The sequence below is a fragment of the Aspergillus chevalieri genome, chromosome 3 (genome assembly GCF_016861735.1).
Source record: "Aspergillus chevalieri M1 DNA, chromosome 3, nearly complete sequence".
NCBI classification, from domain to species: Eukaryota; Fungi; Ascomycota; class Eurotiomycetes; order Eurotiales; family Aspergillaceae; genus Aspergillus; species Aspergillus chevalieri.
The window spans coordinates 198362-222473 of record NC_057364.1 but is presented as its reverse complement, the minus strand read 5'-3'; the positions used below and the strand labels follow the sequence as shown (position 1 = coordinate 222473).

The 24112-nt window shown below is 50.3% G+C and overlaps 9 protein-coding genes across 9 annotated transcripts; 4 read left to right on the top strand and 5 right to left on the bottom strand.

Annotated features, from left to right (window-relative positions):
- Positions 1-657: 657 nt before the first annotated feature.
- On the bottom strand, positions 658-2977 carry KNS1 (putative protein kinase (Lkh1); the record flags this gene model as incomplete). Its single annotated transcript, XM_043276660.1, has 6 exons — positions 658-849; positions 896-983; positions 1036-1498; positions 1553-1900; positions 1948-2026; positions 2084-2977. The coding sequence occupies 6 exons, from the start codon at positions 2975-2977 to the stop codon at positions 658-660; spliced, it is 2064 nt and encodes a 687-aa protein (XP_043134616.1).
- A 1581-nt stretch (positions 2978-4558) lies between these two features.
- Positions 4559-6313, bottom strand: ACHE_30080S (uncharacterized protein; the record flags this gene model as incomplete). Its single annotated transcript, XM_043276659.1, has 1 exon — positions 4559-6313. One exon carries the CDS (start codon positions 6311-6313, stop codon positions 4559-4561), a length of 1755 nt encoding a protein of 584 aa, XP_043134615.1.
- A 670-nt stretch (positions 6314-6983) lies between these two features.
- Positions 6984-10045, top strand: ysh1 (cleavage polyadenylation factor subunit YSH1; the record flags this gene model as incomplete). The annotated part of the gene is made up of 5 exons (XM_043276658.1): positions 6984-7136; positions 7197-7294; positions 7600-8746; positions 8798-9446; positions 9498-10045. The coding sequence occupies 5 exons, from the start codon at positions 6984-6986 to the stop codon at positions 10043-10045; spliced, it is 2595 nt and encodes an 864-aa protein (XP_043134614.1).
- Positions 10046-10192: 147 nt separating this feature from the next.
- On the bottom strand, positions 10193-11767 carry ACHE_30078S (aminotransferase, class III; the record flags this gene model as incomplete). The annotated part of the gene is made up of 5 exons (XM_043276657.1): positions 10193-10435; positions 10488-10940; positions 11002-11348; positions 11399-11704; positions 11755-11767. The coding sequence occupies 5 exons, from the start codon at positions 11765-11767 to the stop codon at positions 10193-10195; spliced, it is 1362 nt and encodes a 453-aa protein (XP_043134613.1).
- A 725-nt stretch (positions 11768-12492) lies between these two features.
- On the top strand, positions 12493-13349 carry SEC65 (RNA-binding signal recognition particle subunit SEC65; the record flags this gene model as incomplete). Its single annotated transcript, XM_043276656.1, has 2 exons — positions 12493-12934; positions 12988-13349. The coding sequence occupies 2 exons, from the start codon at positions 12493-12495 to the stop codon at positions 13347-13349; spliced, it is 804 nt and encodes a 267-aa protein (XP_043134612.1).
- Positions 13350-14985: 1636 nt separating this feature from the next.
- ACHE_30076A (putative C6 transcription factor) lies at positions 14986-18425 on the top strand (the record flags this gene model as incomplete). Its single annotated transcript, XM_043276655.1, has 5 exons — positions 14986-15177; positions 15236-16835; positions 16885-17210; positions 17261-17331; positions 17381-18425. The coding sequence occupies 5 exons, from the start codon at positions 14986-14988 to the stop codon at positions 18423-18425; spliced, it is 3234 nt and encodes a 1077-aa protein (XP_043134611.1).
- A 365-nt stretch (positions 18426-18790) lies between these two features.
- ACHE_30075S (translationally-controlled tumor protein) lies at positions 18791-19538 on the bottom strand (the record flags this gene model as incomplete). Its single annotated transcript, XM_043276653.1, has 4 exons — positions 18791-18875; positions 18930-19089; positions 19145-19421; positions 19524-19538. 4 exons carry the CDS (start codon positions 19536-19538, stop codon positions 18791-18793), a joined length of 537 nt encoding a protein of 178 aa, XP_043134610.1.
- A 982-nt stretch (positions 19539-20520) lies between these two features.
- sur2 (sphingosine hydroxylase) lies at positions 20521-21838 on the top strand (the record flags this gene model as incomplete). The annotated part of the gene is made up of 2 exons (XM_043276652.1): positions 20521-21211; positions 21264-21838. The coding sequence occupies 2 exons, from the start codon at positions 20521-20523 to the stop codon at positions 21836-21838; spliced, it is 1266 nt and encodes a 421-aa protein (XP_043134609.1).
- Positions 21839-22181: 343 nt separating this feature from the next.
- ACHE_30073S (uncharacterized protein) lies at positions 22182-23555 on the bottom strand (the record flags this gene model as incomplete). The annotated part of the gene is made up of 1 exon (XM_043276651.1): positions 22182-23555. One exon carries the CDS (start codon positions 23553-23555, stop codon positions 22182-22184), a length of 1374 nt encoding a protein of 457 aa, XP_043134608.1.
- Between the last annotated feature and the right edge of the window lie 557 nt (positions 23556-24112).

Here is a 24112-nt window from a genome sequence, read left to right as displayed (position 1 = left end):
GTCGGAATCAGAAAGATGGCAAAATACACATAAGCCTATGCAAGGTATGAAACCTGTATAAACCTGTCATATCACCAGCGCCAATAAAAACACAAAAGTAGATAACAAGCCGAACAAGCCGAGCAGAGATGGCATGACGAACATCGACGATGGAATGAATAGAATGACCAGAAGCAGAAGTAAAAAATGGCAAAAAATAAAGGTATAAGACGCAAATAAGTATCCCCCATAATCCGAGGCCAACCTGAGAAATGAAAAAGAATATAAGAACATAAGCAATTATCCGCCGTGATAGATAAAATGAACCCGTAATTTTGGTGTGTCCTCCACTGTTTTCATCTTGCCTCGCAAGCGGGTCTCGTCGAATGGTGTAAACACCTTTCCAGACGTTTCTCATTCCTCCTTGCAAAGCGAGTCGATTCCCGTAGACGTCGTGAGTGGTGGTATATGATATCCATGCCATGCCGTGAGAATATTATCCAAGAAATAAAAACATAAGTAAGAAACAGAACCACCCAATGTGGTTGTGGTTGTATCAATACAAAGGCCAACAGGTTGGCTCTGTTGTCCCAACCCGTGTCCATGCCGTGCTATATGAGATGAGTAGCATGACACACGGGTCATAATGCAATCGAAGAGCCCATCAGGACATCAGCACTACCCACGTCGACGCTGCAGTTGTTGACCAATCCGCAGAGCTTCGGTGCCATCATCAATGAAGGTCTCTTTGAACCATGGATGTTTCAAGGCCTCCTTGGCCGTGATGCGGTTCTTGGGATCGTAGACAAAGATACGCTGTAATAAATCCAGGAACAACCGGTGGAACTCGGTGTTGGTCGGGATGAATTCCTGCACTTGTTAGCAAGCTTTCAGGACAGAATGAAGAAGGACATACTGCAAGTTGCTTCATAGCCCTCACGTACTTCCGCGAGGCTCGAGTCGTGTCGTTATTTGGATAGTCGAGTTTTCCTCGGTTGAAATATCTGTGCTGGTTAGCGGCGTGAACGGCAGAACGGGGACTGGGAATAGACATACTTGGCGGCTTGGTTCGCGCTTCCATGGCGCCCACCTTGCATAACCTGCTTGACAATCCGAGACTCGATCTTATGGCCAATGACGCACTCCATCATGGCCAGGTGTTCGAGGTTGTCATGTGTCTGGAAAAGGGCATCTCCCGTGAAGAACTCAACGAGAATGCAGCCAATACTCCAGATGTCACAAGGGAAACTCCAGCCCAAATTGAGAATAATCTCCGGTGCCCGGTAATGTCTAGTAGAGACGACGGACGAGTGATACTCGTCATCGAAGGTGGCAGATCCAAAATCGATCAGTCGAATCTCACTATCCAAGAGGACGCGTCGTTGACGTGCTGTCCGCGACGTTGCATGCGAGGACGAAGGGATTGTTCGGTTGTAGGTGAACGTCTGATAGGCGTTGCTCACGAGCAGGATGTTTTCGGGTTTAAGGTCGGTGTGGATGAGGTTAAGGTCATGGAGGACTGAGTTGCATTAGCACCGGCAGAAACAGGAATAGAGAGAATCAATGTACTCACAAGCTACACTCGTGAACAGTTGTCGTGCGAAATTTTGAATTTGAGTGCTTGGGAAAGGCACGAAACCGTTGCCCTTTAAGAAATCAAAAACACTCTGACCCAAAAGATCGGTTACAATGCAAATGTGATTGCGATAGTCGAAGCAATCGCGTAGATGAATGCACTTGTTGCGATTTGCCTTGTCGTTGGAGGAGAGTGTCGACAAGACTCGGAGTTCGATCCTTGAAGCATCACGATACTTCTGGATGGAGCGAATGATCTTGATCGCGCAGCGAGACCGGCGCTGCTTGTCATACGCTTCCACGACTTTTCCAAACGTACCCTGTCCGAGTAGTTTGATAATCGAGTCTGAAAAGTCAGCATGGGTATCGAAAGGAAACTCAAGGCAAACCTACATCGATCCGTGATCGGTGTATCCGGAGTGACCACATAGTGGCCATCGTCATCATCATATTTTTCATTCGTCCGTGCATACTAAAGACGAAAAATCAGTACAGCAATGGAAATCACCCTTGTAAAGAAGAGACTTACATCGCGGACAATCGGGACAGCGACATCCTTGGCCTTGATGGGTGGGTTTGGAGGAGGGACATAACTCAGAAAAGCATCTCCCACAGCCTCCAACTCCCGTCGCTTCTGCTCGTCGCGAGTGGATTTGCGTGTTGTGACGCGCTTCCGCTTCTGCCCGATGTCTGCATCCTCGTAGTAAACACCGTTATTTGTGCCGGTGCTACCCTGCGACCCCAGCGACGTCGGAGCGGTCGTGTGAAGCGAGGTCGTTCTGTCGGTTGATAGAGACGCCCCGGACGACTCCTCTCCGTATTGCTGAGGGGGATGGATGGAATACGACGGACGGTCGTAGTATCCCACCTCGTAAGCCGTATCCAACCCAGTCCGTCTCCTCTTGCCAGGCGGGTGTATCATAGAACCATTGGGAGTAGGAACGGCAGAAGACGCGGTGGTGAGGCTGTGGGAGGGCACCTTGGAGAGGTCCGGTGGAGGCGTGTCATCGATGATGATGACCTCCTTGGGGATCCCGTTCTTGTAAAATTCACCCCAATCCGGCTTCTTCCTCCTACCATTCTGGGTCGGAGTGGCCGCGGCGCTGTATCCGTTCTGGACGGAAGCCATTGTGGCTGGGGTGGAGGACAGAGCCGCGGGAGCAGTGGGGGGCACAGCGAGTTTAGGGGATTGAGTATACGGGAGGGTGGTTGTGGTGGTGGATGCGGTCGTCGTCGACGTCGTCGTCGGAGGCGGATTGATGGCGTAAGGATACGAGGAGGTGGCTAGACGAGCGGTGCCAGCAGCGGTGGTGGCCGGATAGGGAGGATTTGGCTGGTAGGTCTGCGGATGAGCAGGATAGGCGTAATGCTGCGGATGATGCGAAGCAGGGTGTGTCGCGGTGGCCGTCGAAGGGGTCGACATAATGCACCACGAAGGATCCAGCCAGTTCGTGACGAACGGCGGATTTGGAGTAGAGAAATGGGTAGAGAAGAGTAAGTGTATTTAGTGTAGAAAGAGGATGAAGAAGAAGGGATTGGCCGTAGGAGGAGAAAGAGGAGAGAAAGAGTGAGAGGAGGCGATTGTCGTCGGTTCGCTGAACCGTCCTTAGAGTCGGCTAGAGAGACTCGAGAGATTCCAGAAAGAAACCAGCGGGAGGCGAGTCAGCGTGCTTATTTTTCTTTTTCCAATATTGAGGATGAAAAGAAAACAAGTAAAGTGTAGCAAAGAAAAGAAGAAAAAAGGAATGAATCAAGAATGAAAAAGAGAAAGTACTCCAGAGACTCTCTCTAACTCTGTGTGTGTGGGAGTATCTCTTCCGGGCCTCTTTTCGCGCGATGCGTGGGGATGACGAACGAGAGCGCGAGAGCGGTCGGTAAGAGACGGTATTCAGGACATTCTCTTCGGTGAGAAAAGAAGAGATGGACAACGACTATGGAGAATACTCTTAGTAGACTAAAGAAAAGAACAGAGGCAATTGTGAAATGATGATGCTGAGAGGAGTTGATTATGGATTATGCGCACCGGCGCAGTGGCTGTTCACAACCTATGAACTATTTCGTACAGACTTCCTGATAAAACACCAATTGCCCGCCCAGGACCCGATCTACATTATTATTAGTGTTTTCTTTATTGCAGCACTGCAATTGACCCTTTCTTAGACTTGTTTCGCTGTCTACGGGGCTATTGCCGCAGTCACTGTCTCATACCATACGGCTATGCTTACACTTGGTTGTTTATTCCCGACAGGATATATAGACAAGTATATATACAAATATTTACGGGCATACTGACAATACAGCGTCTCATTCTCTTTCATGGTCCTTGCATCAGCCGTGGCAACGCGACCACTGCATTGGAGAACTTGTCGCTCTCCGTACTGCAGCATGTCATGCGTTCCCACTTTAACCGTATTGGGTCTGGTCTGGTCGGGTTTACTCCGGAGCCTTTTTCCTGTCTGTACTCCAATACACTCCTGTAAAATCATACAAGCTCGTGAGATGCTGTATAGGAACTGTAGAGATTGAACGTGCATTCAATACTCTGTATACCCTGCACTTGCAGTTACAAGTAGAGCACTTATTCCGAACGAGTGCGTTCCTGGCGTGCAAGGGATCTCGTGATGTAATCCCCGAGGTCTAACCCGATGCAGAAACCCTCCCCGTTGTCCGTGCTAGCATCCTCTACTCTATTTATATGAAATATATCTTTCAAGGATTGATTCTACAATTAGATTCGTTAGGTATTCAAATAAGAACAAGAATAACAATGCCCGTGGTCGCACTTCTAATCCCCAGCAAAACATGCATGCATGAAATCAAGACATTCTGCACACTGGCACCAAAAACCCCAGTCAAGAATAAACACAAGGTAAAAAAGAATAGCAACCGTAACGCCAACGACCACCGTCTGCCTAGTAACCGTGCGAAGTTCAGAAGGTAGTACAGGGCTCCGTCCCTGCTAAGGATGGGTGGCGGGAATACAAACAAACTTGTGAACCAAACATCAATCCATTCGATCTTCTTTCAGATCCTTGGAATACGCCTTCTGCACATGCTTCGCCCCTCGTCCATCGAGTTCCAGCATGAAAAGAACGTCCCGAAGTTGGATACCTGCGCCCCTTTCTTGGTCTTCCCGCCATGTTCCAAGTTGTTTGGGTGGAATGACTGCCGGTTCACCGTTGCGGCCGGTTTTCTCTCCGCCTGTACTTGGGGATGCTGCATTGAGACGCGACGGCGTACTGAATCCACTGGCATTCGTGCCGCCCCGATTTAACCAAGAGTATGACTTCTTGGTACCGAACACCCGGCCGGAAAGCATGCTGTTCGTTGCCATACGCGCCGTCTCAACGGATTGCTGGTGTTGCTGGGCCTCACTGGCCTTGGCATCAACCATTTTTCTGGCTTCCTTCTTGGTCATTCCCTTCTTATCGAACCCAGCAGCTTTCTCCCCAATGGGAGTAGAAGGAGTAGACCCGGTAGGCTCCGTCGATTCCGCCCGGTTTCCGGTACTCTCCCCCAGGATGGCATTTTCGCTGCGTTTGGCACGCTTTTTAGCACGAATTTCTTCATTCGACACATCCTTTTCCATGAGCATGCGGTATTTCTCAGGAAGCGATCGGGTCGACGATGATTGATCGGTAGCAGAATGCGGCCCTAAAGAACAGGTCAGCAACAGTCTATAAACTCTGTCCCTTTGAATCGTCATACGTTTGAGTGAAGACGGCTTGGGGCTCCCGGTCCCGTTCGCCTGTTCGGCGGAACGGGCCAAGTCTTGCCACTCAACTGGCACCGCCCCGTGTGAGTGTGCGCGCCGGCTTCTGGCAAGTGATGACGAATAGTCAACCACGTTTCTCAGCCGTTCTTCGCAGCAAATCGACATGAGATTCAGTATGTCCACCAACGGCGCGCCTTCCTGGTTCAGAATCGTCTTTCCTGTCCGCACAATTGATGAACCATCTGGTCCTGTAACTTCGATCGGCTGTGGGCGGCCCGGTACCGGATGGAATAACCCTTCTGCGGGTATACGAACGCCAAGTTCGAAGCCGCGTCTCTGCAACTTTTGCTCAAGAAGCTTTGTTAGCAAGAAAGGCTCTTGCAGATGGTACTGCGCGCGCCTGGCCGCTTCGCTATCCTCGCGGATCGGTTCGTTTTGGGTTATGTAAGGAGCGGGTGTTGGTTCGGTGTAGTAGGAATCTTGTGTTTTGATCTGCGAAGGCTCACTGAAGCTTGCTGTCGGAGTCGGTGTTCCAGTCGTAGAGGTTTGTGATGTAAAAGAGGTAGGAGCTTGTTGTAGTTGCTGCTGCTGCTGCTGTTGTTGCTGGGGAGGCGGTACCTGTTGAGCCCGTGGAGGCTGTACACCAGGCCCAGAATAGCTACTCGTAAGAAAAGCCTCTTCTTCCCTGACGTCAATACCAGAGGACGCCAGAACATCCGTCAGTTCAGCAGCATCCGTCGCTTTCTCTGCCGGGCGAGATGGAGGTCCCATTGTGCCCGACGGCGGGGGCGGCGCAGGCGTCGGTGCCGTGCCGTTCATATTTGTCCCGTTCATCATTGGCGATTGATTCTGCGGTAACTGAAGGGTTCCAAAGCTTGGAGATGCATATGGTGATTGTGTTTGGGTCGGAGGGAGAGGAGAAAAAGGCTGTCGCTTCTGAGGTGGAAGGCCACCATTCACTGGAGACGCCGGGTTGGGAGACGGGGAGGGACCAGGAGGCGAGAAAGGTTGGGGGTAATGCTGCTGAGGTTGTGTTTGCGCCATCTTGGTGAATGTATCGCTTTGATCTCGAGGGAAAAATTGCGCGATCTGTCACTTTTCAGAGGCTGTCGCGGCCACCAAAATCGATAGTCGTCCGCGCGTTGGTCGTGGATGTGAGCGGACTGCTCGAACCGCCGCCGCCACCAACTGTAACCATCTCAAGACATCGGTTCTGCAATAGTATGGTGACGTGGATTTGCTGGGGAGTTACTGACCAGCACAATAACCGATGCGCAGTGAATGAGTTGTGAGTTCGTCCGTCTTGTTCGCGGCGGGAAGAGGAGCTTTGGCGGTTTCAACGAGGTTTTTGCTTGGAGGAACGCCGCGGCAAGCCGGTCACGTGCGTTTATGTCAGCACCTTGTCGATCCGGCCGTCTCATCTTGAAGTTCAACGTCGACGAGGTCAGAGTAATCATTCCTTGTGCTGCTTGTTTTCTTTATATATTTACGCGGTGGCTCGCGCTTGTTTTGATACTTGCCTTTTCGAGCTGCTCCCTGAAGAGTCTTGTCATGGCTGCCGTTTACCGCGCAAATTGAGATTCGGACAAAACCAGGCGGCTCCGACTTTCATTGTGTTTCCACCATCATCTCGTTAGATCTTCGTTCGAGATATTCAATGCTCCTTGGGCCTCTTTGCTGAAACCGTACCGGTATTTTTCAATCGCGTCGCGTCATGGCCGCAAAGCGCAAGGCGTCGGCCTTGAACACGGCGGTCGACGATGAGCCCGTCGACCCGTCCGATGAGCTCGCCTTTTACTGTTTAGGTGGAGGAAATGAAGTCGGCCGGTCATGCCATATTATCCAGTATAAAGGGAAGACGGTTATGGTATGTGACAACGAACCCCCAAGGTCCAGTGAGCTCAGGAAGACTGACTGGTTGGTACAGCTTGATGCAGGAATGCACCCTGCGAAAGAAGGCTTTTCTGCGCTTCCGTTCTTCGACGAGTTCGACTTGAGTACGGTTGATATTCTCCTAATTAGCCAGTATGTGGAGTATACCCTTCCCCTCCTCCAAGCCTTGGCGCACAATCACACTGGACCGTCACGAGAAGCGACAAGGACAGCAAGATCTTTGGTTGTCATTAATGGAGGAATACTATACCTCAGAGATACAGGCCCTATGTCTCTGCATGTACATCATAACCGCAATAATAGACTGTTCCTGCGTCATCCTGTTTCCTGTTTTGTATCTGTATTGTTGGATGCGCTATCCACTGCTACTCACACATTGTGGACCTTGGGATTCCATTTCCAATTGTAACGGATGGCTAATCTGTGCTGGTCTATAGTTTCCACGTTGACCACTCGTCCGCCCTCCCCTATGTCCTCAGCAAGACCAACTTCAAAGGCCGCGTTTTCATGACACACGCCACTAAGGCCATCTACAAATGGCTCATCCAAGACAATGTCCGTGTAAGCAACACGGCATCTTCATCGGATCAGCGCACGACCTTATACACCGAGCACGATCACCTGTCTACCCTTCCGTTGATTGAAACAATAGACTTTAACACGACGCATACGATTAATAGCATCCGCATCACTCCTTTCCCCGCTGGACACGTTCTCGGTGCTGCTATGTTCTTGGTTTCGATTGCTGGTCTGAATATCCTGTTCACAGGGGACTATTCGCGGGAAGAAGATCGCCATCTTATCCCGGCTGAGGTGCCTAAGGGGATCAAGATCGATGTCCTTATCACTGAATCGACCTTTGGCATTTCCTCAAATCCGCCCCGTCTGGAACGCGAAGCAGCCCTCATGAAATCTATTACAGGAGTATTGAACCGTGGTGGCAGAGTTCTTATGCCGGTCTTCGCGCTAGGTCGCGCACAAGAATTACTGCTGATTCTTGACGAATACTGGGAGACGCACCCCGAACTTCAAAAGATACCCATCTATTACATCGGTAACATGGCGCGGCGATGTATGGTCGTCTACCAAACATATATCGGTGCCATGAACGACAACATCAAACGTCTTTTCCGTCAACGTATGGCGGAAGCAGAAGCCGCTGGCGACAAGAGCATCAGCGCCGGTCCTTGGGACTTCAAATTCGTCAGGAGTCTTAGGAGTCTCGAACGGTTTGACGATTTGGGTGGGTGTGTGATGCTTGCTTCGCCTGGTATGCTGCAAACAGGAACCAGCAGAGAATTGCTTGAGCGCTGGGCCCCGAACGAGCGGAATGGAGTCGTCATGACCGGTTACAGCGTTGAGGGGACAATGGCTAAGAATTTGCTCAATGAACCTGAGCAGATTCCGGCTGTCATGTCGAGGTCTGCGGCTAGCGTGGCACGAAGGGGAGTGACAGGTGGTGGTGACGAGGAGCAGAAGGTTATGATTCAAAGGAGGTGTACTGTGGACGAAATCAGCTTTGCAGCTCACGTTGATGGTGTTGAAAACCGGAACTTCATTGAGGAGGTTGCTGCACCTGTTGTGGTAAGTAGTCTAAACACAGCTTTTCCGAGGCGATAACTGACTCGTTCAAAGATTCTCGTCCACGGAGAAAAGCACCAGATGATGCGTCTCAAGTCCAAACTCCTCAGTCTGAATGCCGACAAAACCGTCAAGGTGAAGGTCTACACACCAGCAAACTGCGAAGAAGTTCGGATTCCTTTCAAGAAGGATAAGATTGCAAAGGTCGTCGGCAAACTCGCACAGGTTGCGCCCCCCTCAGAGCAAGATGATGGCCATCTCATGGCCGGAGTTCTCGTGCAGAACGGGTTCAACTTGTCGCTAATGGCACCGGATGACCTCCGCGAATACGCAGGTCTGACTACAACAACGATCAATTGCAAGCAGCATATTACGCTAAGCTCCGCAAGCATGGATCTAATCAAGTGGGCTCTTGAGGGAACATTCGGAGCTATCGAGGAGATCAGTGATAACCCGAAAGACAACATCAAGAAGGAGGAGGCAAATGGGGAAGAGCAGAAGCCCAAGGAAGAAGCTGCTGATGAGGAAATCCCGATAGAGAACACGCAGACATACTTGGTTATGGACTGTGTGATCATCCGGTACAACGCTCGCACTCGTGAGGTGGAATTAGAATGGGAGGGCAACATGATGAACGACGGTGTCGCCGACGCAGTCATGGCCGTTCTGCTTACTGTGGAGAGTAGCCCTGCATCAGTGAAGCGTACGTTACCCTTCCTCAGATACATCGAAATCAACTACTGACAAACCACAGAATCCGCCAAACACAAACACCACCATCACCACGATGACATCGACCTCCCCAACCCCCACACCAACCTCGGTCCCGAAGAACGCTTCACCCGTCTCCTAATGATGCTAGAAGCCCAATTCGGCTCCGACATCTCCCCCATCGAACGCCCCCGCCTCCCAACCGAAGTCACAAACACATACCTCAAGAAAGAATCCGAATCCGAATCCGCCACCCCAGAAATCAAACAGGAAACCGACCAAGAAACCCAGGACTCAGAACGCCTTGCAGACTTCGAAGAAGCCGAGCTCGCTCGCCTGCAGGCTCTGGGCATCCCCGTCCCAGGCATCGAGATCAAGGCCGATAAACATGTTGCTAGGGTGTGGCTTGAGGATCTGGAGGTTGAGTGTACGAATGCTGTTATGAGGGATCGGGTGCGGGTTGTCATTGAGAGGGCTGTGGAGACTGTTGCGAGTATGTGGACTGAGGGGCCTCCTTCGGCGAGGTTGGCGAATGGGTCTAAGACGAAGGTGGAAGAGGGTAAGGGGGTGGAGGTTGAGACTAAGGCTTAATTTTGAGGTTTGCTTTGTGATGTATGATAACCATTTCCGGGGATAGATACCCAATTATAACAATTTAGTCGGGTTTAGATTAAACAAACATTCACTATCGTCAATGAGAGCTAGCCATTCCCAATACTGTCTTCAAAAGTAATGAAGTTATTTGAAAACATCCTCAACAACCTTCACCGTAGTACCAACTATAAAGTCAATTTCTTCCTTGGACACATTAAAAGGCGGCGCCAGAAGAATATGATCTCCTCGGATTCCATCCACCGTTCCTCCAGCAGCATACAGCGAGATGCCATATTCTGGCGACAAGCCCGTTTCTTGGACCTGCGCTGCGATACCCATCGCCGGATCGAAGGGCTCCTTTGTGTTCTTGTCTTTGACGAATTCGATCTATGCAAGTCAGTAATGTTATCCATGCGATGGAGATAGACTGAATACGTACACCCCAGAACAAACCCTTCCCTCTGATATCACCCACATGCGGATGCCCACCGAGCCTCTCCTTCAGTCCCTTCTCCAAATAATCCCCCATCTTCTTCACATTCTCAAGCAAATTCTCCTCCTGAATAACCCTCTGCACCGCTAACGCCGCCGCACACACAATCGGATGTCCCTGGTACGTCTGGAAATGGCGAAAGGCACCAGTCCCCTTGTCCATGGTTTGCACGATGTGTTCTGCAATCAACACGCCCGAAATGGGAGCGTAGCCACCGCCAAGTCCTTTGGCGATGGTTTGGATATCGGGTACCACGCCTTCTTGTTCCCATGCGTGGAGGGTGCCGCAGCGGCCCATGCCGCTCATGACTTCGTCGAGGATGAAAAGCGCGCCGTAGCGCTGGCAGACGGCTTTCATTGCTTGGAAGTAGCCGGGTACTGCGGGGACGCAGCCGAGAGACTGCATATGATCGTTAGCATGAGTGCCACTTTAGTGTATGAAATGAGTGTGGTGTACGTACCGCGCCAACGACTGGCTCTGCGATAAACGCGCATACAGTATCCGGTCCAACGCGTTGGAACTCTGTGTCTAGCTCTGCCGCTAGACGGGCAACATACTCTTCATCTGATTCGCCTTTTTGCTTCCCGCGGTATGCGAAACATGGGGAGACATGCGAGGTGTTTTGCGCCAGGAGGGGCTCGAATGGCTCACGTCTGAGGGGGTGACCTCCTGCACCTAGAGCACCAAGTGTGATTCCATGGTAAGATGGACGCCGGGAGATGAATCGGGTACGTTGGGGTTGCGGCGTGGATAGTTCGAGGTAGTATTGGCGGGAAAGTTTTAGGGCTGCTTCTACCGCTTCAGAGCCTTTTCGATGTCAATTCATATTCTAATAAGAAAGGAGAGTGAGTACAGACCAGAGCTAGAAACATAAAGCTTTGAAAGTTTTCCGCCGGTTGAGTCAACAAGCAACCTAGCAAGATCTTCCGATGCCTGCGTTCCAAAAAAGGCCGAGTGGCAATACGACAGCTCATTGATCTGTTTTATCATAGCCTTCTGGACCTTCTCGTTACCGTGGCCCAAGCAAGAGACTGCAGCACCGCCAGTTGAGTCGAGGACTTTTTGACCATCTTCGAGGAAGATGTAGCTTCCTTTTCCGCCGATGGCTTTCTTGGGAATGAAGCGGGTGTCTCGGTGGAGGACAGCGCTGGTAGAGGGAACAACTGCTCTTGTTAATGACTGATCTAAGTCTGGTCAGGGAGCTGACATTTACCAGCTTGAGTCATGGTTGCACGGTTACGACTTGATGTTCAGAAGTAGTCAATCAAGAGTAACAATCGAGTTTCTTGGTCTTGGATTCTGACCAATTCATATCAATCACACAGAGCATTTCAGCCCTCTTATAACTACATCAGCCGCGTCCCAAGTGACACCGTTATCTCAGTGCTTTGATCTATATTTGCGGGGTAAAGCGGAGTCAGGAATGCCGATGCATGTTCGGCATCCCGATGTCAGAGCTCCCGAGTCTGATAGTGGCTGATGGCGCCGTCATATCGTTCTCGGCGATATGAAGCATGTGTCGTATCAATTGTTTGACCGATTGGTTCTTGAATGCTGGTATGCGAGTGATAACCTCGGAGTTGATGGGATTACCGAAGTGAGTCACGGTGGTTTGTAGAGGTTAGACATAAAGCGTTGTTCAAGATATATCTGATGAAACAGTAAGATAGCTTAGAATGTCCCAATTCAAAAATAGATATCCCAAAGCTCAGCTTTAAAGAGAAAAGGTAGTAGATATTTACCTAAAAATATCCAAAATTTATGAGACTCAGTTCTAGCTCTAGTATGCGATCGCTAAACCCCAAATAGGAAAGGCCACAACTGCCAAGCCAAGTCCTCCGCAAAACCTCCGCGGGCAACACTACCGCCAACTACACCACTTCTCCAACACAACCCACACCCTCACCACTGAAGAGTGCAGTGACTGGATTTTGTTCACAATAGCAATACTATGTCGCGACAGGCACAAGTTGAAGAAGTCTACGACTCCGACCCCGAAGAGGTCGCACCCTCCTCCGACGATGAGCTACCTCCCCCCCTCACAGACCAATCCATCCTCTCCGGTGCTGGAGTTCCCCCACCAGGAGGCCCTGCTTCGATCCCAATGAGACCTGCCCCCGAGCCGCAGCGCGAAATTCCCAGACACTATCAGTGCTTGTACCCGGTTTACTTTGACAAGACCCGGTCGCGGGCAGAAGGCCGCAAGGTCGGAGCTGAATTGGCGGTTGAGAACCCGCTGGCGAGGGATATCGTGGATGCTGCGCAGATGCTGGGATTGCAGGTGGGGCTTGAGCCGGAAAAATTACATCCTAAGGATTGGGCGAATCCGGGACGGGTACGGGTGTTGTTGAAGAACGAGGGTGGGAAGTTGGCGAATCCCAAGATTAAAAATAGTAAGTTTCTACATTACCCTTGGGAGAATCGTGTCTGTATGCTAACTCGTCAGAACACCACCTCTATATCCTCGTCGCGCAATATCTCAAAGCCAACCCCACCACCGAGCAATCGCCCTATCGTCTGAGAATCAGAGGTCTCCCCACCCCCGAGAAACTCCCTGCTGCTCCCCCCGCGCCCAGAGGTTGGAAAATCGGCAAGATCCTCCCCATACACTCTCCCGCATACAGTGGTGGCGGCGTTAGCGACAACCCTCTCAAGGACGCTATGGCGGAGATGCAGAACTTACAGGGTATGCCTGGGATGCCGCAGATTCCAGGAATGCCGGACATGTCGGCAATGATGGGCGGCGAACCGTCGTCCGCAGGTGGTGGTGAGAAGAAGAAGAAGGATAAAAAGAAGGGCAAGGCATGAGGATTATGATGCTTTCTTTCCATGGGTTGTTTTTATCTTATTGCATTGTACAGGCGAAAGGCGTTTATATTTACGATGATAGAGGGCATGCTGTTCTCGATACCGATGGAATGAAAATGAACTGGGAAGTCCGATGTGCTTATCATTGAACCACCACAGAAGATCTATTGCTTTGTTATTACTCCTATTGAACCATCAATCAAAAGGTGATTGTAGCTAGCCTGCTCAAGCAAACGGTGAATGACCCCTTGCCTGTTATCCTCAATTCTTCGTTGAGAACTCTTCCAGTGTCACCACTACTGACCATCAGGAAAACTACCCATACCTCTATGTTCTCATACATGCTGCTATTATAGTCTTCAATGGTGAGCTGATAATGATGACAAAACGCAAGAGAAACCAGTAGTCGACTATACACAAAACACTAAAGAGTCTTGACGCACCGCTAAACAGCTCCCAATGTTTTGATAAACAACTGGCACCCAAACCTAGCGATCGGGTTCGATCATACCCACAAAGCACACAAATGTTCAGTCTCTTCAGCCGCCTGAAATCGAACCAGTGCGAAAACGACTTAAGCAATCATGCTTCTACAGGCTACCGTTTCGAGATTTCTCAACTTTTTATACCCAACAATGGTATTCAAGCTTGAATGGTCAAACGACTTGACCGGCTCTCATTGACCATGCAAAGCTCTGGCTTTTGGATGGTCAGCCTGCATGCAGATGGTCATATCAGTGTGCTGGTCATTTACAGAAGGACATATAAGACGCGCCCTAAAATGTTACGAAAGGGACGAAAGTGGAAATTTGGTAAAACTGTGTCAAACGGGCAGCAGAAGCTCGTGGTGGGAGTCAGTCAAACCTTCGGTGTTGGTTTCGCTTATCTTCTACCACAAAAAGACTTCACGATCAACTTCCGGATGGTTAGAATGGCGTTGGTGAGCGAAACATAGAGCTCCATGCAAAGGCAGGGGATCGCGGTAATGCCAACCTCAGGAAATGAAGGCGTTCAAGAAAACATTATGCCATTGCCATATCCTTTCCAGGAACGTCCGACTGAAGGATGTGGTACACATAAATAGCTCTGCCATCAAAATTAGTGGAATTGACGTTGCACTCCGAATACAATTGACTTCCGAAGGGGAGCGTTCACTGCCTTCATTATTACTTGCTCGACGCCCCCCCCGAAGCTGTATCTTATGGTAATGAATGGTAATGAATAGTACGATCATATTGTGAATCGACGAACAGGTATTAGTCCAGGTGTATATACATAGTCTTAAGCAATGAAATATGCAGCACGATGTCATTCCATGCATCGATATCAACGAACATGAAGTATGTTATATCCTCACACTCGTTGGCCAACTCCCAATACGATAAAATCCCCGGGCGGAACCAAGATCAGTCATCCAGTCGTCCCCCAACTCGGCAACTCGGGGGGTGAACTATTACCATACCATCAATCCAGCAATTCTCTTTCCACGCGCCTTGCCATTCCTAAATTGAATTATCGTGTCGCGCATGCGCTTCAGTACCTCTCATGCGCAGCCCAGAAACTAAACCAACGGAGCACGGATACGGTCTTGTCGATGGAGTGAACCCACCCCCGCCACGGTGACCGAGGTTACTGCATGGTAGCAAACACCATGGACCAAAGCCCGACAGCCAGTTACGCCAATTCTGGGCTTTGGAATCGTGAGCAGAAACCTTCAACTACGGCTAAGAGTAGGGGAGGTGTGTCAATAAGTGGTCGGCAGATCACGCGCAATCGCGCTAGTTATAGCTGCCACAGTTGTCGGCGGCGGAAGGTGAAATGCGATAAAGTACGAGTTTTACATTGTTTGAGGCCCTTTAGGCTGTGTCGCATGCTAATTGGTACAGGTCCATCCAGTATGCGGGAATTGCGCGAAGAACGGAAACGAATGCGTATACGATGCCGCGCCACAAAGGGACACCGGATCGCGTGCGGGACAATCGAAGGGTGATGGACATGGAGTGAAACGAAGGAGAGAGTCGAAACCGCTGGAGGAAGACGTCGACGAAATACAATCGATATACGGCCATTTACGGCAAGCTGGATCGTCTGAACAGAAGTCCGGATCGCAGGCGATCGAGGTGCGACTCGCCAAATTGACGTCGATGATCGAACGTCTTAGCAAGTCCAACCAGCCGCTCGATGCTACGGAACGACAAAATTTAGCGCAGGATGTCAATCTTGAACCTGCGCAGGGGCATACGCGGCAAAGTAGCGGACAGACGAGGCCGAGTACGGCTTCTCGTCCTGCTAGCCCGCGTCGCGTGACTGATTCGAGTAATGATGAGTTTCCAATTCCCTCCGGGCATGCGACAGATCTGGTCGACCCAGTGGGTAGCTTGAACTTGGGACATCTGAGCCTTGAGGATGGAGGGAAATCAAGATACGTCGGAACTACTTATTGGGCGTATATCTCGCGCGAAATCACCGATCTCAACCAGTTGCTGAGAGACCAGAACCGCTCACATACAATGTCTGCAAACGACAGCTCGACCGACGAACCAATGGTGGACTCGACAGCCAAGACCCCAGGAGATCCATGGAAGGCATCTGATGGCTCTAGTGGGCCAAGTGACTGCTTGTCTAGCGGAGACACGCCTCAGAAGCTGTTTCTTTCTCCTGGAGAATCACCAGATATGAAAGGGAGATTAGCTGAGCCGGAAATGCTCGAACGAATGCCGACCAAGCGGCAAAGCCATGTCTTATACAAGGGATTCATGTCGGGTGTACATGCCATCAGTCCGGTTATCCATCCGCCTACGATTTTGAAGTTGTACAACGCCTTTTGGGATTGGTATGACTATAGCAGTTATTCTGGAGAGCCGTGCCCGGATCCCTCTTTTATTCCATTGTTATATGCCATTTGGTACGGTGGTTCAGTCACCGTCTCGATGCGGACCCTCCAGGCTGAGTTCAACGTCAACTCTCGGTCCGCGCTCTCGAAAACATTCAACGAGGAGGTGACTCGATGGTTGACCAAAATATCTTTCCCACGAAGTACGTCACTACAAGGCCTGGCAGCATACCTCTTAGTCCAAACCATCCTGTCCAAGGAGGAAGAGCCCTTGACCAGCAGTTTATTTATCAGTCTTGCCATGCGTGTCGCACAAACAATGGGCCTGCATCGTGACCCCGCCAAATTCGGCATCGAACCTTGCGAGGCCGAATATCGCCGTCGGTTATGGTGGCACATCGTGCATATGGATGGCGTTGTCGCGATGTCTAGCGGGCTGCCTCCGCTGGTTAGTGATGAGAATTACTGGGATGTCCGTGATCCCAGTGAGGTTAAGGATACGCTGTTAGGTACGCCTGAGGCAGCACATTATGAGCAGCTTGTGTCTGCCAATTTGCGGTTACGGGATAACCCAGATGAGCCGACGGTTTGTGGTGGGCCGTCTTTGGTGAATGTTTACTATCTGTCTGCCAGGGGGAAATATGTTATGGCGCGTAAGTGTCTCCCATATCAGATCATCTATGGAAGCTAATCTCATTCTAGGGGCCGTTCGCCGGATATTAAAGATCCAGCTCGGGACCAGACCAGTGATGAGACGGGACATGGAAGAGCTCAGATCCATCCTCCTCGATCTCCAGCTGCAGCTAAACTCAATCGTCAACAGAATCCCGGACGTCATGAGTCTGGAGACGACTTCTGTGTCTGACGATTCACCGTCCTACTCTTCACGGTCTCCAGTTGAAGTACGAACCACTGATACAGAGCTTCCGGGTGAAGGACCCAATCGGTGTCCGGAACAATATCACTCTCCTGTCCTTGTTGCTTTTCATAAGTGGGCTAGGATATTGCTGTCGCTGTTCATCGATAAGGTTAGTTACTTACAAACTACCTCTTTAAAAAACGCTAGCTGACAAGTAAGGCATTCTGCGTCGCATACCAACCATTCCTGAAAAACGCCAAAAGCCGTATCTGGCCATCAGCACGCCAGAGGTATGCTCACCCATAATCATCTTCAGTAAAACCAATCTAACGAGAACAGCGCCCTCCGCCACTGCCATGGCTTCATGGAAAAATTCATCTCCCTCGCCAGCGACCCGGACTTCCAACCCTTCCAATGGAGCTGGCCCGGCAACCACCAACCCATGCACGCAACCATGATCATGCTCATCGACCTCTACGAGCGCCCCCACAGCCAAGAAGCATTCAAATCCCGCGCCCTGATTGATAGGATCTTCTCCCTCTCCGGGCCCGACGGCGGCGTCGTAGGTGGTGAAGACGGCGTTTCCACACAAAGACCTCTGAAAGATGGCGGCCGCGAAGCATGGGATATGATCCGCCGTCTGCGCCAGAAAGCATGGCAGAAGGCTGGTCTTAACCCGCAGAGACTCTGGACAGAGCACGCGCAGATCCAGGCTGGTGTTGTTTCCGGTCCGGAGGAGTACTCGTGTTCCGCGGATTCGAAGCGAGTGCCGGTGGACCGGCAACTATCGGACTTCTCGAAGACTTTCTACAATATGACACGGAATCATATGCTCCCGAACCCCGCCTTGGGTGTTAGGCCTAGTCCGCTGCGTTACCAGTTGCCTCCGCCGGTACCGAGTTCTCTTCCGGCGACATTGCAGTCAGTTCCTCCGACGCCGACACCACAGTTTCCTCATTCCCCTGCGCTACCACCACAACCTACACGCTCCCTCGACGCAACTCTAGCCGGTTCGACCGTGTCCTCGCCGGAAAGTCTCCCACCGCTAAGTACCATCCCGTTTACACCACCACAACCACCACAAATCCAGCCACAGCCTCAACCACAACCTGCTGCTACCGTAACACCACCAAACGGCCTTCCCTTCATGGACACCTTCCCGATCTCCCCAAGCGCACAATCAATATCCATGCCCATGCCCGCAGCAGTCCCCACGCCACCGTCAATGGTCGATCCGAATCTGAACAATTTCGACTGGGATCAGTGGGATGCGGTGTTTGGGCAGCATTTGCCTGTTGCGGATGAGCTGATGGAGTTAGATCCGGTTGTGGGGTTTGAGTTTGCGGATATGAGGAGTGCGGGTGCGGGTGCGAGTGGGTTTTGATTGATACCTTGTTTTGCATTTGGATGTTTGTTCTGGTTAAGGTGCATTCGCTGTATATAGGTGTATGAGTACTATTAATATTGTATATAGCCTCAAAATCAAGTTACTAATAATACCGAAGAAGAAAATTTTATCTATTAGGCACACAGAGAGCAAGACGTAACAATTCATGAGGCGTGACTGGCAGGATACGAAAAGATGCGATATAGCTAAATAAACAAACATATCCAGGAGGGCGAGAGGTAGGAAGACTCAGACAGGACTACAGCGATGTCCATACATCCGTATCTTGGTCCCTTGTCCCATCTCACTTTTATTAGGTCGTTTCGCATTTCCCTCATCAAGGTTCAACCGGTAAACCGAGTTTAGACCTTGACCTCCTCGAGACCGTGCTTCCAGAGAGTGGCGTAAGGGGTGACACCATCCTCGCGGAAGTCAATCAGGACGTGCCTGCAGAATGTTAGTGGAATTGTTCCGTCAGGATAAGTGCAGATCGGAACATACATAGCGTCACCGTCCATGGCCTTGCCCATGAGAACGTCGTAGTTGTCGTAGTTGCCGATGATCTTCTTGACAGCGGCGGGGGCACCGGCCTTGAACTCATCGATCTTCTCCTGGGGAGCACCCTTCTCGGTGAGCTTGTTGAGGACCTTCTTCATGTAGGCTGAAAAACCGTTAGTAAAGAGAATCCTTATCGCGCATAGCTATGGCGAACTCACTCTTGAGGTGGGCCTTGAAGGCATCCTTGGAAGGCTTCATGCCCTCCTCGGCCTTGAGCCAGACGAGCTGGAACTGGTCCTCGATGTCGTGGACCATGACCGACTCACCCTCACCACCTTCATCGTTGGCCTCCTCGGCAGAGGGGTTGGCACCCTCGAGCTGGAAGTCCTCGTTCTTGCTCTTGAGGTACTTCTTGCAGTCGCACTCCCAAAGGACGGGGCCGGCCTCCTGGATCTTGAAGGTGTCGGCGAGGAGCTCGTCTCCGGAGACAATGTCCTATAATGAATTCGTGTTAGAGAGTTGGTCATTGAAATCCTGGAGAAACGGATTTTTTTTCTGCCCCTCCGTGAGTAACGTGGGGTCAGACAGAAAACGTACAGTGTAGATAAGCATTTTGACGGGGTGAGAAGAATTAAATGTCTAAAGCGACAACGACAACAAGAAGACCGGAAGAGGAGAGACGAAGAGAATAAGCGGGATGGGGAAAGGAAAGAGAGGAAAGAAGAGAAAGAAAAACCATACAGAAGAGGGGAATTTGAAGTTTTAGTGGCGCCTCCTAAAGCGGTCTAGCGGGTTTTATTTTTTCGGGGGCGCACTAGTCTGTTTTGGGAAGATCGGGACTGTCAGAGGCAATCAATACAAGAAAATGGAATGCGTTTACAAGAGTATTATAGTCAATAGGAGTGCTAAGACAAATTTGCTGTATACGAGTATGTACGTCTGCAGCAATCCTTAAGGAACCTGGCACATCTCGTTTCGGTCTGGAGATTGAGGCTGCTATAAAAAAAAGGAGTCGTAACATACGGTGTGTTACACTGTATCTTTCCTGAAACCCACTCGTTCTGGAATAAAAACCCGTTCTGTACCGTACCGTACCGTACCACGCCGATTAGATAAGTCGATCGGCTTCGACGACTTCTTGTGGTGCCACCGCTTTGGGATGGTTCCTGATTCTGACTCTCTTCTTCAACTTCAACTATTCTTTTCATTTCTTTTGTCTTATCATTCCTTTCCTTAATCTAAGAAATCTCGCGCCGGCATCACAATTCACGGCTTCTTTCCGGTCATCGGAATCTGCGGCTCGTACCTGCTGTCACTGCCGCTGTTCCCCTGATCGTGTCCGCCTGGAAATACCTCACTTCTCACTCCTTTCCTAATCACTTCTTTGCGCTCGTTCCCCTAGATATACTCTGTGTCGCTGGATACTTAATTCTACTTCTTGCAACCACTCCCACTCGAGTCTACGTTTCTGCCCATACCGTGCAGTCGCCACTCGTATCCGGAGATCCTCAATTATCCAACTCATTACACGCCGATTTTATGCGCTGATTCCTTCTTAACCAACCCTCTATCCGTCGCACGCTCGTCGTTCAAAATGGCGTTCAATTCTTCGGTCGTTTTCGACCTTCCGCCTCTTCCGTCGTATACCTTGACCCCCCGCGAACCTCTCCTTGCTCCGATCCCCGATAACATACTCGCATTGATTCTGCCGATCGTCGCGTATTGGGGTCTATCAATGGTCTATCATTTTATCGACGTCTACGACCTCTTCCCGCAATATCGTTTGCACACACCCGCAGAGGTTCTCAAGCGAAACCATGTCACGCGCTGGGACGTGGTTCGAGATGTCATCCTCCAACAGATTGTTCAAACGATTGCGGGTTTCGCCGTGAGCTATTTCGATGAGCAGGAATGCGTCGGCAAGGAGGAATACGATATTGCAGTCTGGGCTCAACGCGTCCGCATTGCCCAGAGGGTGTTGCCTGGTTTCTTGGCTCTGTTTGGCATTGACGCATTGGGTCTAGCCAAGAAGTTGTCCCGGAGCGGCCATACGATGCTTGCTGGAGCTCTGTCTGGTGGAAAATACCCTGGCATGACTCAGTCGATTATCCTCGAGTCCGGCGTGGAAGCTATTGCGCCAGCCTTCACCGAATGGGAGATGACCTTGGCCAGTTTCATCTTCTGGTACTTTGTCCCGTTTGTGCAATTCATCTGGGCTATTAGCGTCGTAGATACTTGGCAGTACTTTTGGCATCGCGCCATGCACCTGAACCGCTGGCTATATGGTAAGCACTACAACTGTCCGTGTCATGAGTGATTGATTCTAACCATCTCCAGTCAAATTCCATTCGCGCCACCATCGCCTTTATGTCCCATACGCCTTCGGTGCTTTGTACAACCATCCAGTCGAAGGATTCCTGCTTGATACAGCCGGTACGGGCGTGGGATTCCTGACCGCCATGATGACGACCCGCCAAAGCATGTGGTTCTTCACGATGTCTACCATTAAAACAGTCGATGACCATTGCGGCTACGAGTTCCCTTGGGACCCCCTTCAGAAGATCACGTCCAACAACGCCGCCTACCACGACATCCACCATCAAAGCTGGGGTATCAAGAACAACTTCTCTCAGCCATTCTTCATCTTCTGGGATCGAATGTTGGGTACCAAATGGGAGGGCGATGTCAAGAACCGCTACGAACGGTCCCGGGAGAGTGCTCAGAAGAAGGTGGAACAAGATGAAGCCGCCGCAGCCGCCGCTATCAAGGAGCACAGCGAAGGTGCAGTGGTCTCGGAAGAGCCAACAGATTCGACCGCTCGAACGCGCCTTCGCAGAAAGACCTTGTCCACCAGCGTTGAAGATCTCAAGGGTGTAACCCATGGTGTGGCGAGCAGTGTCCTCCAGGCCTGAGTTCTTCCATCATTGCATAACAATGGGAGTTTGTGTCAGAATTGGCTTGCATTCTCTTTTGCCCCGCCTACTTGACCATCCTCGGGGTTGCAGGACTTCCTTGCGAGATGGCGGTTGTTTTGCTTGTCTATATTTTTCTTCGACTCGCTGTATTAATACTCTGAGCTGATGACCTGGGCCTGTACAATGTGTAATTGCTTGTTTTGGATGTGCGTTGATTGCAACGAAATTGGAATTAACGACTATTAATGCATAATAATACATGTCTATCAAAAAAAATTTTTTTTTCTCTTTTTGGGCTGTAATGAAACTAAGCAAGACACAACATCAGCTTTATTACCATTCACAACCTCTTTCGATCAGCTATCTCGTCATCGCTCACGAAAAGACTCCATGTCGTAATCGGACGACCTGGTTCTCTAACATCCTCATCGTCGGACGTTTCCTGGCTATACTCAGATTCAGAATAGCATGTCTCTTTCCCGATCAGATCGCGATAATCCATTGCCAGAGCATCCGCATCCGCATCGCCATCGCTCATATCCGGCCCCTCGAGCTCTATGGCTTCTATCTTTCTGGCCAAGGAAGAGAGGGGACTCTTTTCATGATTCACTACCTGCTCCCAGTCAAGCATATCTCGAGAGGGAATCGTACCGGCAAGAGTCTGCTTCGTGCTGGGAGTGTATTTTCTGGGCGATAATGGACTGACAGGTGATACTGCAGTTGTATCATCGAGAAAAGGGTCAGTTGGTACTAAGGTTTTATCCGGATCTTCGTCTAGGAGTGCTTTATATAGCGAGATGATCTCGTCTGTTTCGTCTGTCTCCGTGTCGGGTGCCTTGTCTTCTGATTCGAGTTGTGAAATGCTTTGCTCAAAGAACTCCCTCTTTAATTCCGGATCCAGGTGAACAAGGATAGACTCTGTGCTCGATTTCTTAGCCCGACCCTTCTCAACTTGCTCATGCCAACGTCTACCCCGTTTCTTTCTCGCAGCAGCCTTCCTCGCAGCCTTAAAATCAATCGCCAACTGCCCACTCTCATGCAACACCCTAAGCGCCTCCCCATGACACCCAATACAACCCTCCACAAACCTCAATAGTCTCGGAGCCCTAGATTTTTTCCTCGTCCTCGTCCGACTCAAAATCGCAATCCGCAGATTCCGCAGCAACAACGGCTCCCCCACTATCCGCGCAAGCATACACGCCTCACACTTATTATAATGCTTCCCCGGCGCACCAATCGGCGTCTCACCGTCATCCTCCGGCGATCTTTCTCCCCAAACCCGTCGAATAGCCTGAATCGACCGCAATAGCTTCCGCTCAAACATCCCCAGGCACTCAACACCGCAATCTATCTTCCCCAACCGCCGCGTAACCTCTCCCTTCACCAAATCAAATAAATGCCCAACAACATACGCGTTTAACCCTTTATGCGAAACACACAGCTCAGCCACACGCCCGATACACCGCGGCATCATCTGCACGAGTTTATTCCGGCGGAGTGCGCAGGGGAGGTTCTTGATTGCTTCTTTGAGGCGCTCGTTTGGGAGGTTTGAGCCGGGCGTGTTAGGGGTGGTGGTGGTGGGACGCGAGATTTGGTATACTGGTGGATTGTCTAGGAGGAGGGTGTGTGTTAGGGCGAGGAGTTCGGGGGCGGTTAGGTCGGTTATTGTTAGGGGGTAGCGGTGTTTAATGCGGCGGGTTACTGCTTTTTCCATGGTGGTGGCCAGGTTGGTTTTTTTCTGTATGAATGTGGTTTAGTAGATGATTTTCAACACTCGTGCAGTTCTAGTTCACTGATAGAGAATGCACTGAAATCAATCGTCTGAACGCAGCAGTATTATCTGGAATAGGAGTAATTCAGCTATGACAGACATCATGACGACAGGGAGTGTCTTCTCCATATATACAGCCAGACGTCAAAGAGCTTTATACTTATAATGGTCCTTTGTCCTTTTGTCTGAGATACCTTTTGTCTTGACTTCCTTCATTGTCTCATTAGGGCTTCGTTAAGGCTATCCGACAATGGCTTTGTGGCGATGGTATGAGACGTCGTATGTATCATAGAATACTTATGCCTGGATGGTAGATGTGATACTCATATTTCATTTTTCTTAATTTTTATTGAGCTAAATACATTGACATTCTAGTAAATGGCAAACGAAGTAAAAGTCCGCTCACCTACTACAAAATAAAACATCGCAAGACATTGTCAACACAGTATCCAATGTTTTCCCTTCATTATCCAGAATTTCCAACAAAAGCGACAAAGCAA